At 48.9% G+C, this 18296-nt stretch overlaps 1 protein-coding gene and 1 long non-coding RNA gene across 2 annotated transcripts in view; one reads left to right on the top strand and one right to left on the bottom strand.

The window, feature by feature from the left end:
- The window catches only part of LOC136382571 (uncharacterized), a 420231-nt gene that overhangs the window by 314880 nt on the left and 87055 nt on the right, over positions 1-18296 (top strand). The window lies entirely within an intron of this gene.
- The window catches only part of SCN11A (sodium voltage-gated channel alpha subunit 11), a 138763-nt gene that overhangs the window by 79462 nt on the left and 41005 nt on the right, over positions 1-18296 (bottom strand). The window contains exons 3-5 of the mRNA XM_066351988.1: positions 6243-6513; positions 2387-2505; positions 286-381 (exon numbers count right to left, since the gene is read on the bottom strand). Coding sequence (XP_066208085.1) covers positions 286-381; positions 2387-2505; positions 6243-6506 — 479 coding nt within the window. The 5' untranslated portion in view covers positions 6507-6513. The remainder of the gene's footprint in view (positions 1-285; positions 382-2386; positions 2506-6242; positions 6514-18296) is intronic.

Here is an 18296-nt window from a genome sequence, read left to right as displayed (position 1 = left end):
TGCGATAGATTCTGTAGGTTTGAAAATGTTTAAGTATTTATATGCACAGAAAGGTAAAAATAAATACTATGTAAAGACAAATATCTGTCTAAGTTGCATTTGATAGGTAAATGTACCTGTTCCAACATACACAGAAACTGAACTTGAGAACAAACTGAGAGACCTGTCCTGTTCTTAACCCAGGGACTGCCTGTGTCTCTAAACTCTCTCTGTATACATACATACATATCTAAACAGTTACAACTGCTTTTAGTTAATTTGTTTAAAAACAGGACAGACACTTACTCAGCATTATCGATAACTGTACTGCTGTTCCTCGGAGCCATGGCCATGAACACACAGTTGGTGATGACAGTGCAGATGATGAACATGGTGAACAACGTGACCGGCGTCCGTTAAGGCAGGGACACTGCAGGCTGGCATGTGTCACTAGTCATTATAGTGGGGGCTGTGCATGCCCTTCCAGGTCCCCATCTCTGCAGGTGCACCTGTTCTCTAACTGTGAGTGCTGGCTGGTCCCCTCCCTCCGCAGAATGGCAGCGTCCTCACCTGGAGGGCTACAAGTCCCTTCTGCAGGTCTGACTGACAGAGACTCACAAAAAGCTGGTCCCTGCCTCGAGGCGGGGCAGTTCTGCAATACAACAACTCCCTGTGGGCTCAGGCTGACAAGCTCAGCTGAGACCCCACCCTTGTTTGCCTCTTTAATGCTCCATGCTGCTTCCCTTTTTCCTTCTCCAGAGAGACTCCTTGACTGAATCAGAAATAAAAATCCACCTTGGCCAGTTGGCTCAGCGGTAGAGCATTGGCCCAGCATGTGGAAGTCCTGGGATCAATTCCCAGTCAGGACACTCAGGAGAAGCACCCATCTGCTTCTTCATCCTTCTCTCTCTCTCCTCCTTTCTTTCTTTTTTTTTTTTTTTTTTTTTTTTTTTTTGTGTGTGTGTGTGTGTGTGTGTTTTTCTGAAGTTGGAAACGGGGAGGCAGTCAGACAGACTCCCGCATGTGCCCACTGGGATCCACCCAGCATGCCCACCAGGGGGCGATGCTTTGCCCATCTGGGGCATTGCTCTGTTGCAACCAGAGCCATTCTAGCACCTGAGGCAGAAGCCATGGAGCCATCCTGAGCCCGGGCCAACTTTTTGCTCCAATGGAGCCTTGGCTGCAGGAGGGGAAGAGAGAGACAGAGAGGAAGGAGAGGGGGAGGGGTGGAGAAGCAGATGGGTGCTTCTCCTGTGTGCCTTGGCCGGGAATTGAACCCGGGACTCCTGCACGCCAGGCTGACACTCTACCACTGAGCCAACTGGCCAGGGCCTCTCCTTCCTTTCTATCTCTCTCTTCCCCTCCTGCAACCAAGGCCCCATTGGAGCAAAGTTGGCCCAGGCACTGAGGATGGCTCCATGACCTCTGCCTCAGGTGCTAGAATGGCTCTGGTTGCAGTGGAGCAACACCCCAGAGGGCAGAGCATTGCCCCCTCATGGGCATGCTGGTTGGATCCCGATCGGGCACATGCAAGAGTCTGTCTGACTGCCTCCCCACTTCTAACTTCGGAAAAAAAAGAAAAGAAATAAAAATCCCTGTCCCAAGCTCTGCTTTCTAAGGAATCCAATCCAAAGAGCTTTTCCTTCTCTCTCTCTTCAACTCTGCATCCTGTCTACCAATCCATGTCTTTTACCCCCCCCCAACCCTCAGTCTGAAGCTGCTAGTGTCTCCCCCACGTCAGAAATGCTCCATGATTCCTACCTGGCTCTATCTTGAAGACTGAGGTTGCAAACTCAAAATCTGACCAGCCTGGCAAGCCACGTGCCTGGGTGAGCGGGCTGAGGCCGGGTCCCAGGCAGCATGTCCCCTTTCGAAGGGGTCACGGGGCTCCCTGCACCCACTCTGCCAGGTGGGAGCGCAGGCCCAGCTTTGACAGCGCTCTATTTTTCCAGAGAAGCTGGACACCTGGGCTTTTAACATTAGAGAGTTAAAAAGTTTTAAACACTGTGTAAGTCTGACACAACACATTGATCAGTTCAACGTGATGCTCAAATTGACAGTTTACAACCTTTGTTTGGGTCTCAACTGAGATGCTCCTTTCTCTAGGAAGCCATCTTTGATGCCTCCAAAGCCCGGCGGCGTCTCTCCACACTATCACTGCCAAACCTCCCATCGCAACATCCAAACTGCCTGTCTTTGAGCCCGCTCCTTCTGAGGCCAGCGGTCCGGGGCAGAGGCATGTCTTGTTCACACCCAGCACGAGCACAGTCCTACCATGCAGCAGTAGGCACGTGGCCAGGGACTGTTGAAAAAATAAGCTGTTTCCACTCAGCAAACACATGAACACCCTGCTGCACATGCACTTTTCACATGACCTGGACTTCGTAAAGGTGCAACCAAAGGATATGAATGGACCGAGATGCGAATGGCTAGACTTCGGACTGAAGTGAACGGCCCCAGAATGAACAAGGCACGCTTGGCACTGAAGCGGTAGATTGTTCTCCTTTTGTTCAACACCATAAACGTCTGCAAAAGACCAAACACAACAGGGACTACATGCAGTGACCAAACAATACTTATCATGAGTTCATTTAGAGAGAATTCAGCAGGACCATGGATTAAGGTATAGATTGCCTTTAACTACAGCTTCTGAATCAAGAGCTGTCACTCTGAAGCCCAAGGTACTTTCTGACCGGCCAACAGGGTGACTTTGGAAGCCAAGAGATGTCCCCAGGTGGCCTGGGTCTCACTCAGGGCCCCAAGAGAAGCGCTGGGCTGTGGCCTGTTCACCCACTGAAATGCTCTGGCCCCAGAGACAGAGCACACGGACCCTGCACACAAAGCTCTCCGTGTTGGGCTCTATATGTGCATCTACAGAGGCCAGAACTCGAAGACAGCTGGGAGAAGTGGAAGTAGAATTGAACATTCACATTCAGAGGATTGTTTTAAATTATTGTGATTACTAACAAAAACTTCGTAAGGAGCCTTAGAATAGTCAGGGACCTAGAAAGTCCACATTGTTACGCTTGAGCAGTTTGACATGAGATAGTCTGTCAATCAATTATAACCTCAAGGATCTTTAATAAAAAAGTCAAGCTTCCCAGACATACTCTCCAGTTTCCCCGCCCCCCGTGGACACAGAGGCAAAGCCGCCTGTGGTTCTCCACCGGCGGGGGAAGCCCCATAGAAGGCATCTGGGAAGGCCTGTGGGTGTTTCTGGTTGTCTGTCATGATGATCGGAGGCTTCACTGGCCTTCAGTGGGTAAGTAGGTAGGTCCAGGGATGCCAAACCCAGGACAGGCCTGCTGAATGGGGGCACTGTCGCCCTCGTGGTGCCCAGTCGGGCCCCATGGAAGAATACCGTACTTGTGCACGTGTCCTCCAAGCTCGTCTCTGTGGGCTCTGGGAAGGAAGCGCCCCCAGCCCACAACCTTCGCTCACAGCAGCCCCCAGCTCTCCCTCCTTCCATTTACCTGTGACCCAGCTGTCCCTTCCGCGTCCTTCAGGCTGCTCGTTTGTTACAAAAGCCTTCACAGAATGAGGGTCACCCCTGTCTCCCCCCCCCCCCCATCACTGTGCCTTTCAGATTTGCAAAAAGTACTACTTGACATGTAAACCAGCATGTTCTCAGAAGGGAAAGACGGGCCTTGTCATCAACGCCCGAGACAGCAGGGTGGGTGCTGCCTGGGCTGAAGACCAGAACTCCGGCTGCCGCCCACCATCAGCCTTCCTGCACTGGGCGGCTGCACTCACCGTCCGCTGACCATTCGGCTACAGGCAAATGTGCAGACAAGGCCGTTTTCCGTTACCTCCAAAACAAAATACAAGGGACCGAAGGATTCTTTAAAAGCTATGAACGAGCTCAGGAGTCCAAGACCCACTTTGGGGATTCTGTGTCCTTCCTTTGAATAGAAAGACCATTTTAGGGCTGAGAGCAAACCTATCCTCAAGGTAGGTCACCCCAAATTAATAGGTGGCGTGAGATGGCTCTGTTTCTGTGCCCTTTGATTTTGATATTTTGTGAATGCCCCCTCTGACTGCTTCAAATATTTCACCTAATGGTGTATTTAACTACACTTGTCAGGGTTTTAACAATTTAAATGATAGGTACCAGGTCCTTCTGCCAGCTTGTGACACATCTCCACCCCTTTCCCTGTAGTTCTTCAACAGAGAAGTGGCCTGTGACTATATAAAGAGCCCTTGGATGTGAGCCCCAGTCCACCCCTTGCTGGCTGTCTGACCCGGCACTAGCCGCTTCCCCATCCAGCCTACGGTGTCCTCATCCACACCACGGGATGTTAACAAGTACCCCACACACCTCACACGACTGCTGAGCGCTGGTCACGCGAGGTCATGGATGTGCAGACTCTCAACAAGTACCGTGCCTCCTTCTGGTGTGAAGGAGGGACCCAGGCTGAGAAGAGGTAGGGCGAGAACACCCTTCCAGCCAGGACAGAGCCTGTCCTCCAGGTCTGCCCACAACACAGCAAGCTGCTGCCGGCCTCACGGGTCTCCTAGCTGGCCTGGAGGCAGAAGGAGGCCCCGCAGTTAACTCACACTCAACACCCCCCATTCCAAGCCGCCCTGGCTTCTGGGGCATGAGGAGGAGGAAAAATACTGGAATGTTTTTGCTCCTGCATTTTTCTTCCCTTGCTTGTCCTTCCCATTCATACCCTACTTTCCTCTATACACACGGTCCCCGTCTTGCCTGGCAACCCCAAGTCTATCCCAATTCGACATATGAACCGGGAGATCTCTCTGCGGAGAGATGACTTTGTCATGGTTGCAAGGGAAGGGTGCTCTCAGCGTGCCGTCTCCTAGGACTTCCCCCGGACTCGCAGCCTCTTCCTCCCTGGCCCGTCTGGTGAGGTGGGTTTCCCATGCTCTGCCGGGTCACACAATGAGGTGGTAATGGTGAGGTCTTCCGAGCCTTTCTGTGAGGGGACGGTCTGCAGAGAACTGTCCTCACCGTCCCCTAGCCTTTCCTGTGAGGGGACGGTCTGCAGAGGACTGTCCTCACCGTCCCCTAGCCTTTCCTGTGAGGGGACGGTCTGCAGAGGACTGTCCTCACTGTCCCCTAGCCTTTCCTGTGAGGGGACGGTCTGCAGAGGACTGTCCTCACCGTCCCCTAGCCTTTCCTGTGAGGGGACGGTCTGCAGAGGACTGTCCTCACTGTCCCCTAGCCTTTCCTGTGAGGGGACGGTCTGCAGAGAACTGTCCTCACTGTCCCCTAGCCTTTCCTGTGAGGGGACGGTCTGCAGAGGACTGTCCTCACTGTCCCCTAGCCTTTCAAATTGCCAGAAGAGGAGCCCAGAGCTCACATCTCCTCACTTAAATTTTACTAAAACTTTCCTGCAAGAACTATGCTCAGGTAGATGAAACAGCAAGCCTATCATGTATTGGCATGGGGTTTACATATAATCTACATGTGTCCACTTGATTACTCTACTCTTAGACTTCACTTATTGAACTGATTATGTATCAAGTGTTGGTCTAGGTCTTTGACCTTCATAAGTCTAATAATAGCCTAAATATCCTGTTGTCTAAAGGTTTTTAGAGGTAAATGCTAAAGAGCTTTCAAAGTAAACTCTTGCAGCTGAACTGGACAACCCTGCACAGCAATTAATCCTTCACGTGAGCATAATGCACTGCAGTTTATAAAATGCTTCCACGGCATGTCTATGCCGCAGGGTGGGGAAAGCAGGCAGTATTCCCATTTTACAGATTAGAAAAATGAGGATTAACAAAGTGATTTACCCACAATCATAAAACCAGTCTTGGAAATGGCCCTCATCCAGCCTTCCTGGCTGATGGTCCAGACTGCTTTCCTGACACCACGTTGCTTTCTCTGTGTTCGTTTTCACCTTTCTGCTGCTCCTAGTCCTCACGCTCTTCTCTAAGACACACATTACAGAAAGAAAATGAGGACGAAGGGGGGTTCTCAGGATTATGAAGGCAACGACAAGGAGTGACAGCGCAGGAGAAGTCAGCCTCCCCCTGCAAACCTCAAGATCAGTGTTTGGAGGTCCTGTGACACCAGTTACCGCTGCATGGTTAGAACGCCCCGCCTCCCCATGAACTACCCTGTGAGTTCTGTAGTATGGGTCCAAGTGGTTAGAACGCCCCGCCTCCCCATGAACTACCCTGTGAGTTCTGTAGTATGGGTCCAAGTGGTTAGCACGCCCAGCCTCCCCATGAACTACCTTGTGAGTTCTGTAGTATGGGTCCAAGTGGTTAGCACGCCCAGCCTCCCCATGAACTACCTTGTGAGTTCTGTAGTATGGGTCCAAGTCCTCCAGGGGCTTCGCGATCAGCTCACGGGGAACGTTACCATAGAGCTTGGGCAACTTCCTGGAGACCTTCAGGTCAAGCTGAGGTCGAGGCTGGGGCTCTGTCGCGGTTGGGTCTTTGAGCTTTTTCTCCTTTTGGATGGCAATCCGCTTCTCGATTGCAGCCAGGGAGTCCGGAGTGAAGGGGCGGAAGTTCCGCGCATCTGGGAAGATCACTGGGTAGCACCAGTCATCCATCCTCACCCTCGGGAGAGAGACAAGTAGTGGATCAGCAGAGAGCTCCAGGAGGTGGGACTCACACAGCCTGCCTGGGGGTCCGCTCTCCAAGGACCATGTCACGGGAACTACAAGTGTTGAGACTGAGGTGAGAGGCTTAGGAGCTCACTGGCTGTGGGACAGGTCAGAAGTGGCCACCACTGTGATGGAGCAGGAACTTTGGGCACAGACAAGACCAAAGCAGGGCATCGTTCCTGGAGGAAGTAGGGGTAGGCAGGAGGTTGAAACTGGGAACAAGGGGCAGAGGAGCTCAGTCTTTAAAATTCAGACCCACGCAGCCTAGAGCAAAACAGGAAGACCCAACCGGCTGAGCTACTGAAGTGAGGTCTGTGGACAGTCGAAAAGTGGCCACAGCGTGAATAGGAAAGGAAAGACTAGAGATTCAAGTGGCAATGGCTATGGGTCGCAAAATCAAAACTAAGGGCATGGGTGTTTTCTCGCATCTGGTCAGAGAAGTCCTTAAACTTTCTCAAAGTTAATAGGGTCACTTCACCAAGGGATGATACCTTTCCCGGGCCTTGTCCCTGATAGCCACTTCCACAAGGACTTTCTCTTCATGCCCAGGCTTACAACTAGACTCAGAAAAAGCACTAGAGTTCAGGTTAAATACCTTTATTCCCCATGCCAGCCATCCTCTCTTTTCTTATTTTTACTGAACGCCAGCTTAGGATGGACTCCCAAATCACTCCAGGGACTTCTGAAGGGGAATCCAACATAGCGTTGGTTTGTTCTTCCAACAGCCATGTGTTCACTGTCTGCTAGGCACCAATGGTGAAAACAGGACAGTCCTTCCCCCTAGTCCTACAGTTCTACAGTTATGCCACCCTGGTGTAATGGGAAAGACAGATAAAGGCTAGAAACCTGTGACAGAGGAAGACAAATGCTACTATAGTGAGAAGTCCGTCTGCAGAAGACAAGGCATCTAATTTGGGGAACTCAGGGATGGCCTACCAAAGCTTGAGATAGAAGACTTAGACAAGAAAAAAGGGGACATTGGAGGGTTGCAGGAGGAGCAAACAGCATTCACAGGGACCCCTGGGTGAAAAAGAATATGATATCCAACAACAAGTTCTGTTTGCCAGGAGAGGCTGTGGAGTGGACTGGCCAGGCTTTAGTCAGCAGTATGAGAGCACATGGGGCCCTATGATCCTCAGCAAAGATACGACTTCACCCTGAGGGTAATGGGGAGTTCCAAAGGGTGGGTTATTAGTATTAGTATTAATGCTATTAGTATTAGTATTAGTAGTATTACTACAGAAGAGTAACACTATAAGGTTTTTTTTTTAAATACATCCCTCTGACTGGTGAGAATGAATAGGGCTTGGAACAGGGCGGTGAAGTAGGTGGGGAGGCCAGAATCAGAGAAATCACCTTGGAAACTATTACAACAAATCACAACCACTGAGGACGACCTAATGGAGCAGATGGACTTGACGGTCACTGAAGAAACGGCCTTGACAAGTGGTTAATGGGAAGTTTAGTAAAGAACTCAAGTCCTTGGCTTGGGCAGCTGGATCAAACCGTGGTGCTACTCAGCCAGAGGCACTAGGGGAGGAGGAAGCTTTGGCGGGGGGGGGGGAATTTCAACTTAAAAGGCGAGGAATTGAAGCTACTTGTGGGACCTGCAAGGGGAGAGAACCAGGAGACCCTTGTCTATGGACTCATCACAGCTTACACACGTCAGGCTCTGAAAATAGCCCTGGCCAGTTGGCTCAGTGGTAGAATGTGGGCCTGGCATGTGGATGTCCTGGGTTTGATTCCCGGTCAGCGCACACAGGAGAAGCACCCATGTGCTTTTCCACCCTTCCCCCTCCCCCTTCTTTCTCTCTTTCTCTAACTCTCTCTTCCTCTCCTGCAGCCATGGCTCAAATGGTTCAAGCAAGTTGGCCACAGGTGCTGAGGATGGCTCCATGGCCTCATCTCAGGAGCTGAAATAGCTCGGTTACTGAGCAACAGAGCAGTGGCCCCAGATGGGCAGAGCATCACCCTGTAGAGGGCTTGCTGGATGCATCCTGGACAGGGCATATGCAGGAGTCTGTCTCTCTGCCTCCCTTCCTTCCAGGTTCTCGCTTAATATTAATAATTTAAAAAGAACATTGTCAAAACTTCTCTTGGCAATCCCTCAGGAAGGCACCTATTGAAGAGGCATCCCAACTCACTGGTCAACAAATTCAGTACAGCCAGCTTTTATTCCATTGCCAGAACCAATCACTCTTTCTTCAGTTAATCCCCAAACAAAGTAGTTGGATTTTGTTTAAGGGACATAATAAAGGCAACACAGCATGTTTTAATACACTAAGGGCAATGTGATATTCACAATGTGTGAGCCGTATGTCAACTAAATGAAACACAGAACTGTAGATTTGCTGCATGCTGTCCCATGCATTCAGGGTCAAGCCAGATGTCAGCTGACATGGAACAAGTGAACTGCAGATGCACTGCACTCTGTCCCACTCATTCATTAGAGATTTGAGATGATGGAACTTGCCCTACTACTTCATTACTCTCTCTCCCCCTCCTGTCCCTCCCACTCTTCTTCCTTCCACTCCATTCCTCTGTCCCTCATAAATGTACATAATTGAATTTGTATAAATGAAGTGGGCATATAATGAGACTTTACAGTCTTCGGCACTAGAGCTCATGAAAGACATTTAAGATAGGGATGAAGTATTTTGCAGTCAAAGGCATACGGAATGCTAGTTGAGCCGATAAAATGGGTGAGTTGAGAAAGGCCCTAGACGCAAAAACCGGACCCCACGATGGACCTAGGCTGCCACCCCAGTGAGACTATCAGAGAAGAAGTGGGCGCTCTGACCCTGCTACTCTGACCCGGGGGGGTATTCTGCTTCTCAAGGAAAAGAGACTTGCAGAAATAAATAACACAGAATAAAAATGACAGCCCCTGAAACTGCACACATTAAAGTTTGTTGTAACTGATAAGCTAATTAAAGGACCCCATCTTAAAGGTAACATTGAATACTGGAAATACTGACCCAGGAAAAGGAGGGCTTTATAAAAATTGTCAACTCAAATCTGACAAAATAAAATCACATGCAGTAAAATTTTCTTAATAACTGAAAAAAAAATAATAGAAGAATCAAGTCAGTTTTTTTAACTTTAATTTATCATGTTTACATAAATTCTAGCATCCCCCCGAATGCATCCCACCCTTCCCCGTGTTCCCCACAACCTCCCCCTTACCCCACTCCCCCCAACGCCCTACCCCTTTCTTTCCAGGGTTAGCTTTTCTGCTCTCTATAACGTTGTGTTATGTGTGTATAATTTCACCAATCTCTTTCCCTTTTCTGATCCCTTCCTGTCAAGTCGTTTTACTAAAACATAGACTCAAGAAAATTAAAGAGTGGAAACAGAGGGTGCACATGCAAAATGAACTAAATCCGTACATTAATAAAAAATCAATATGGCGCATACTACAACTGGTGAACTTTGAAATTGCCCAAATCTTGCCTGTGTACAGAACATGGGCCGCAGTGCGTGGAAAACTGGTTGAAGAATTACACGGGATAGGCGCAGCAGGCTCTCCTCCTCAGAGCGCGCCCCGCCTTTCTTCCCTGGCGGCGGCCATCTTTATTTTTCTCTCCTAAACTTGAAGGATCCCCGGGAGACCTGCCACCAGGGGAGCAGCCGTCTCAGGCAACCCCCTGAACCTGTGTCCAAGGCCCCCTTTGTCCGACGTGCCAGTGAGCTGACAGCAGCCCTGCCTGGGCTCCCTTCTTCCCCGTAGCATTTCTAAAAAACCAGAGCAGCTCTGCCAGGCGCTCCTGTTGCTTCTTCTGCCCTAGGCCCTTCCTTGTATCACGGCCTTCCACGTTAATGAACGTACTCTCAAAATCAAAATCGGTAAATAAGTTGGCTAAGTGCAACTGTGTTCCAAACTTTAGTAATAATCAAGTATGAAGGCAAATGTTTCAGACATTAAATGACCTTTTACAAAAACAATTAATTGACCTTATGCTCTCAAACAATGAAAAGGGAACCCCCAAACCGAAGTGGGCCTAGCATACAAGACGGAGTGTACCCAACCCAAGTGCAATAAAAAAAATTATTTTTTCAGGATGATTGCATTTCAATCGGCTTAAACAGTAACTGATTTCTCTAGTATTAGAAGTCAGAGAGCCCTCACAAAAATTCTTCAAGAATAAAGTCAACCATCTGTAACAAAGAATATGATTAAGAACTGGTTTCTTAATAGGTGAAAGAGAAGGGTAATTTAGAACTCCATCAAAACATATCATTCTTCAGAAAGCTGTGTTTTATATAAGAACTAAATGGTTTGAGCAGCCGACACAATGTAATGCAAGGAAGAAAGGGATCCACTTGACCTGGACACTTCAAACACTCGCCTTCCCCCAGCAGGACAGTGACATCAGACCTCAGCCTCTCTCTAGGGGTCCAAATACGGTACTTGGGTTTAGAGACTAGTAGCTACAGAATCATTATATCATTAAAGTTATATGTTAGTTTTTAGTTTTAACAATCATCCTTATAGATAAAGCAGAATTCGTTAAATTTACAGAAGAGAATTCAAATGTGATAAATGCTATAACATTTTATTGCAAGCTGGAGTTGAAAAGAAAAGATAAAGGGAAGGTCAAGGGTTCCAACTTTCTCATCCCAAACACCTGGAGGATCAAGAAGGTCGCTGGATCACAGAATACAACCATAAGTCTATCCCTTAAAATTATGCAGGGAATCCAGAGCAAAACCAAATTAAAAATACAAGTAACAAACACTGGAAGTATCATGAGGACAGCAGAAGGATTACTGTCAGTAAGCTCAATTCCTCATCCCACATGGGGACAATTCAGTAATTCCTGCTTAAACTTGATAAATCAAGAAATGGACGTTTAAGAGAATTATTTACTGTCAGCAAGACAATGATTAGAAAGCTGAAAAACTGAAATAGTTAAATGCAGGACTGAGTATAAAAGTGGTTATTTTTCACATTATATCCTTCCCAGCATATTTTCTTCCTGAGCTATTTAATTCATGCATGTATGTGTTACTTTTATAGGATTGCAAAAGGAACATAAAAATTCTTCAAAGGTTCAAACATCTTGATTCAAGATAGAGAGTTGAAATATCAGGTACAGTGACAGGCTCTAAATTCTCTTGAGACATAAAGAAAGCAAGCATAGTCTCAACTTGCCATCCTACAACAAGAGGCCAGCCACACGTGAGCTGTGATTTGACATGGGCAGTCCCAGGGACTGGGAGCCCGTGAGGAGGCGCTGCAGACTCCGTGACGGATGGGCTGGGCCTGCAAGGGAGGTGGGGGCTGCCTGTCCGAGGGCTCTGCTCCTGCCCCTGCCCCTCCGAGAACCGGCCCAGCCAGCTCCCAGGCCCACTCTTCCCGAGCACAGAAAACAAACACCTAGGGGAAAGGACAAAGCCTCAATTCCCTAAGCAGGGACCCTAAAGGCCTCAGGAACTCCCCAGCAGTTCAGATTAGATAGCTCCAGGCCTTACTTCACATCTAGAAGCTTTATTTATCTGAGCTTCAATTGTTCACCGCTCAGTGGAGTGTAGGGTGCTGGGGTTGCAAAGTGATATAGAGCCCCAGCCCCAGCCCTCGGGGCTCTTAGAGAGGAGTGGGGGAGCAGGCAGGTCCGGGATGGAGAATGAGACCGTGTGAAGAGGCCGGTGCACGGGGTGCTGGTACACAGAGCAGCGCATGGCCACAAAGAATCAGTCACCGAGCTGGAAGGAGAGGGGAGTGTGTGCACGCATGAGGCATTCAGGGCAGCGAAGGGCTCTTGTTTCTTAGTCATGACTTCCCTGCAGTAATAAAAGCGGCATGATCTCCCAGCGCTGGGCATTTTCAGCTTGCCCTGCAGACCTCTCTCCGTCCTGTCCTTGTCCTTCCCCACCCTGCTGGGTGCCCGTAAAGCTGATCCACAGGGAAGTCTCTTCCGTCCCTTGAACTCTAGCTTCTGCTTGGGGTTGGCCAATGGGAGGCACCAGCAAGAGAGCAGAGAAGGACAGTGAGTGCAGTCAGGGCTCTCCACCCAGTTCTCCCTGAGGTGGCCTCAGGCCCATCCACGCAGCTCGCTCTCTCTGGTTCCATGACACAGCCCTCCCTGCGCCCCTTCAGATGCGGGGTGCAATGACACCCACTCTCACCACACTTGATAACTGCACCCTCACTTGTGTCTGTTACTGAGCTCTGCCCATAACTTTGTAATATATCCCTTTAATGAAACAATCTTCAAAATGCCCAGTTTGAATGTGCCATCTGTTTCCTGCCAGGGCCCTGGCTAATAGAGTCATCCATTAAATAAAATTTAGAAAACAAGAAAAGGAAGTGATTACCCACAAACCAAAGCCACCCAACACAGGCATGTTTTAACATGTTGGTATATTTCTTTTCGGTAGTTTTATTTTGCGTAATTTACTTAGCTATTATCGTAATACACTTACATCGTGAACTTTTCAAGTAATGCTTGTATTACAAACATTTTTTTCTATGATAGGTACCGTTTAATGGCTTCACTCTGTTCCAGGTAAAATTTAATCCTCAGGACAATCTCGTGAGGTAAAGATTATCCTCGGGGCATCTCTGAAAGGAAACGTTCATCTGGAATTAAGATGAATTATTTGTGATCATTTCTTCAGAGGCAGAGGTTCTAACCTTATACCTTCCTGAGTGATGTTTCTCTCTTGGTCAAGAGCCAACTGGATAACCAGACATTCAAATTTTTCCCTGACCAGTAAGCAAAGTCCCTGGGGAAGTCACCAAAGGTTTGTCACTGCACGCCCAGACATCTCAACATGCATCTGGTCCATACAACTTGAAATGCCAAAGGTTCACCCTGAGGTTAATAAGAATTATAAGCTACGGGCTCTAAATGCACTAACTCTCATAATTTCCCAAGAAATATACAAAGTAGATATTTTTATATCATCCACATTTTACGGAAGAAAATTTCAGTGTTTAGAGAAATTGAAATACTTGTCTAGGATCACATATGTAAGTGCTGGAGAGTCTCAATCCCAAATTAAAGCCATCCTACAATCCATCTACCTGCCTAATTCTTCCTACTCGAAGCTAGGACATCCCAAAGGAAGAGGTGAGAAAAGGGAGCCAGGAGAGGGAAGACACACAGCTTCCAGCTAGGCTGGGTCTATGGCACCCTCACTGTGTGTGACATGCTTCCCAGGCCATCAGCCTCACTGCCACCTCCCCAATCACATGCCACTCCCCTCAGCATTCCACTGGCCCCGCCATGACACCCTCCCTCCCAACCAAGCCAGACAGCCCGACGGCAGGTGTGCTCTGTAAGAGGAGCCTCTGCCTGGTTTGGGTGGAGGTCTGAACAACAAGCTCTTAACTTTGGTGACCAAGTTCACTGAGGTGGGTTACAAAAATGATATCCCCTTCCTCTTGCTTAGATCCCATAATTATGACAATCAGAAAGCAAATGAACAGGAACAGACTTTAACGCAACTGATCTCAATCTAAAACCAATCCCAAGATTAGTTTGCTAACTCTTTAGAAAACAAAAAGTATACATAAATTTCTGATGAAGTGACGTGGCCACAGGGAATTCAGAAAATATTTGGAGGGTTGGCACCATAGCCTCAGATGGAGACAAGACTTGAGCACATCCTTACCAGAAAAGTCCAATTCCCAACACGGAGTCCAGTGTGGCGGCAACCTACCAGGCCGGACAGCCACCTCCTGTCCCATGTCCCTCTCAGAGCATCTGGAAGGAGGACCACTTGATGGCCCCCATCACAGGGGTACCTGGTCTCTGCCTCTGGTTTGAGCAGGACATGGTTACAAAGGCCTGTACTCCATTCTGATGAAAAACCAAAACAACGGAGCAAGTTCTACCACCGTGGCAAGTCCCGCCTTGAAGGAACGGAAAAACAGGGCTGTCCCCAGCCCAGACTCACCGGCCTCCGGTTCGGCTCCAGACAGCGGCCCCAGCGGCACCTCTCAGAGCGCTCTCCTCAGAGCCAGCCTCTCTGAGTCCGAGCCCCTGCTCCCGGCAGCAGCAGGAGCCCTTCTGGGAGGAGCGGCGCAGAGGCTGGGTGGGTGGAGAGCCAGGAGGGAGGCAAACGGGAAGGGAGCCAAAGTGATTCTAAAGAATCGTGTAGGAAACCCTGTAACTGGAGAAGTGACTGCGATGGTACTTACATTTATACTTTGGGAGCATCTGCCTTTAATCGGTGCTTAATCTAACTCTGCAGAAAGCATCATTAATAAAGAAACAGGTTTTTTTCTCTTCCTGTGGCCTCATCCAAGCGCGTGAGAGAGTACAGAAGAGTCCAGGAAAGCCATGCTGTGCCCTTGCGTTCAGCCCGGCCTGCAGGCCACCCCACTGGGGCACCCCAGGGTCTCACCCAGCACCTCCTGAGGCCCTTAGTGTGACAGTGTTCAAAATGCACCCCATCAGCTTCTCCTCCTTCCTTTTCTCTTGTGCCAACAACACCGGGGGTTTAGACATGTTTGTTTAGGTGGTTGTCACAGGGACACCAAGAAGTCCCTTTGGCCACCACAGCATCTCCACAATTGACCAAACCCAAACTCCCCCACATAAGCTTCTGTATTGTTCACTGGGGGGTGGGGGTATTTAAATCTCTCTGGGAGGTATCACACCATAAACAATTTTCAGCCATTTTCACCTTTCAGAGGCTAGTTGACAGCCAACTGTGATAAAGAATACAAGACTGGTGTTTACCAAAAGTAAGTAAGCCTGACCAGGCAGTGGCACAGTGAATAGAGCGTCGGACTGGGATGCGGAGGACCCAGGTTTGAAACACCGAAGTCGCCAGCTTGAACGTGGGCTCACCCGGCTTAAGCAAGGCTCATCAGCTTGAGCCAAGGTCGCTGGCTTGAGCAAGGGGTTACTTGGTCTGCTGTAGCCCCCCAGTCAAGGTACATATGAGAAAGCAATCAATGATCAACTAAGGTGCTACAACGAATTGATGCTTCTCATCTCTCTCTCTTCCTGTCTGTCCCTATCTGTCCCTCTCTCTGTCTCTGTCACACACACACACACACAAAAGAAAGTAAGTAGGAAGTAGGTGTTTAAAGGATTGTTGGATCAGAATCACAGGCAGATTTCAGTCCTGCCAGAGGGACACTAAATATTAGTCAAAACAAACAAACAAACAAAACTGGCAGAAGTCACAGCTCCACCACTATAAACTGCATGATAGTAAATGGATCACTCAATTTTACTGAACCTTAACTTTCTCCTTATATAATGGGATAATTCTTTCAAACATCCTGAATCTTCAGAAGAAAATGTGACAATACCTGTAAAAACACTTCATAAACGCCAGATCTAAGTGTCTGTTGATTTTTGTTTTTAATTTTATTTATTCATTTTAGAGAGGAGAGAGAAAGGGAGAGAGAGAGACAGAGAGGGAGAGAGAGGAGAGAGAGACAGAGAGAGAAGGTGGGGAGGAGCTGGAAGCATCAACTCCCATATGTGCCTTGACCAGGCAAGCCCAGGGTTTCGAACCGGCAACCTCAGCATTTTCAGGTCGACGCTTTATCCACTGCGCCACCACAGGTCAGGCGTGTCTGTTGATTTTTAAGAAGGAGAAGACCTGGCTGCTTTTCTCCCTCTGCTGACTCAACACCTGGATCCCCGAGAGGAACTGAAATCAGAGGTGGGGTTAGTACCAGGCCTGACACAGTGTGTACACGACCTGACTTTTCAACGCAGTGATCAGAAATTCTAAGCGCTTGTCTGGCCTCAGGGTGACTCTGGGAATAAGAGAAGACCAAAGCATAGGGGAAGCACTCCCAGTTAATAAGCACTTCTTACACGGATAAAAACGTGTGTGTTTCCAGAGATAAAGGAGACTTCTAAGTCCACTAACTTAAAAGGCCCTGGCCTTTTAAAATATAAACTCTTTGCAAATATTATTTTCCTAAGCTATTAAGTCATATTCAGACTTCCCACTCTGAAGTTCCAGAGAATCTTTCCACTTCCATCTTTGAGGTACATGCAAATGATTCCAAACGTAAGGACGGAGTGGCAGAGTGATGAGACGCAGACACAGGCCACCCAGTACGGGGTCTGCATTCCGGTCTTGCCCCAGACTCACCTCTGCATTTGACAGAGGGGGCAGAGCACCTATGCTGAGTCCTCCTAATGAGAGAACCCTAACGTCAGGGCATGGGCAGGATGCCCCCACGCTGCACCCCTGGAGCCACACACCACGGCCACCTCCCTCAGGTGCCAGCAGGCGGCGAGCCGTGCCAGCCTCAGTCCTGCCGTCTAATAAGCTGACCAGCTTAACATCTGTGGCCAAGTAAGATGCAGCAGCTTTAGCAGATGCTACACCTCCTACCTGTTTACTTAGCGAAGATGACACTGAGGCTCCGCTAGTGCAGAGCATCCGGAAAGTACCGGGCCGAGACCTGAGTCTCTGAGGAGCAGGCAGCCCACACTATGACCAAGGTGCACGAAGAGCTATAAAACAAGAAAGAGCCTGACCAGGTGGTGGCGCAGTGGATAGAGCGTCGGACTGGGATGCGGAAGGACCCAGGTTCGAGACCCCGAGGTCGCCAGCTTGAGTGCGGGCTCATCTGGCTTGAGCAAAGAGCTCACCAGCTTAGACCCAAGGTCGCTGGCTCCAGCAGGGGGTTACTCGGTCTGCTGAAGGCCCGCGGTCAAGGCACATGTGAGAAAGCAATCAATGAACAACTAAGAAGTCGCAACGTGCAACGAGAAACTGATGATTGATGCTTCTCATCTCTCTCCGTTCCTGTCTGTCTGTCCCTGTCTATCTCTGCCTCTGTAAAATAAAAAAAATAAATAAAAATAAATAAAAAAAAACAAGAAAGAGAGTAGCAAAAAGCTGCGAGCAGGAATCAAACAGAGGCCTTCACAGCATGGAGCAGGGAGCAGCTCACTCTGGGGAGACTCCAGAAACAGACGGGATTTAAGCCGAGGCTCGGAGGACGAGGAAGAACTCAATACACAGAAAAAGTAGGGATGGGCGGTCGGGAAAAGCCTGGACAAGGACACACTGGCCTGGAAGAACAGGGCACGTGCAGAGGATGTCAAGTGGTTCCATGAGGATGGGACACTGACGAGGGGAGGGGCGCAGAGGAAGAGGAAGCTTGGCATGGCCTTGCAAACCACTTGAATACCACGCTAAGGAGTCTGAACTTGAACTTGGACTGAGTAACAGGCAGGGACACTGGCACAGTCTTAAGCTTTTAATTACTTACGTGTAACTACCAAGTCTTCTTGTCTCCCTAATGTGCACCACTGCTGACATCCCACTGACAGTAAGACTTCTTCTATGTAAAGAAACCGATGTTACTGTGTCATGCTGAGGGTGCCATGTATGTCACAGCGGGTGTGCGCAGCCAAAGTGAGCGGAACATGTTGTGGCAGCACTGGTGTGAGTGATTTGGGGACACAGCTCTGAGGAAGTACAGAAGCCATTTCCTAGGAATTACTGGCCTTCAGAGTTGTAAGGGAGATTCCTTGGTGGATTCTGATAGGAAACACACTTGTTGTAAAAGACAGTTGCACGATCTTATTCACTGCTATGGCCCCATTATAGCAGTACGGATCATTTAATAGGTGCTTAATAATTACTTGTGCATGAATGAAAGAACTGCTAACCTGCCCACAGTCCTTCCTGAAACCCAGCCCTAGCTCCTCAGTCCTCTCGTCTGGTTCTGGAAAGGAAGCCCTAGCAGGTAGGTCCTCCTCTGTGAGGTGTTGCCCTTCACTCTCACTTTCACTTCCA

The sequence above is a fragment of the Saccopteryx leptura genome, chromosome 10, assembly GCF_036850995.1.
Source record: "Saccopteryx leptura isolate mSacLep1 chromosome 10, mSacLep1_pri_phased_curated, whole genome shotgun sequence".
NCBI classification, from domain to species: Eukaryota; Metazoa; Chordata; class Mammalia; order Chiroptera; family Emballonuridae; genus Saccopteryx; species Saccopteryx leptura.
The sequence above is the reverse complement of the archived record's forward strand: the minus strand, read 5'-3'. Positions and strand labels throughout refer to the sequence as shown.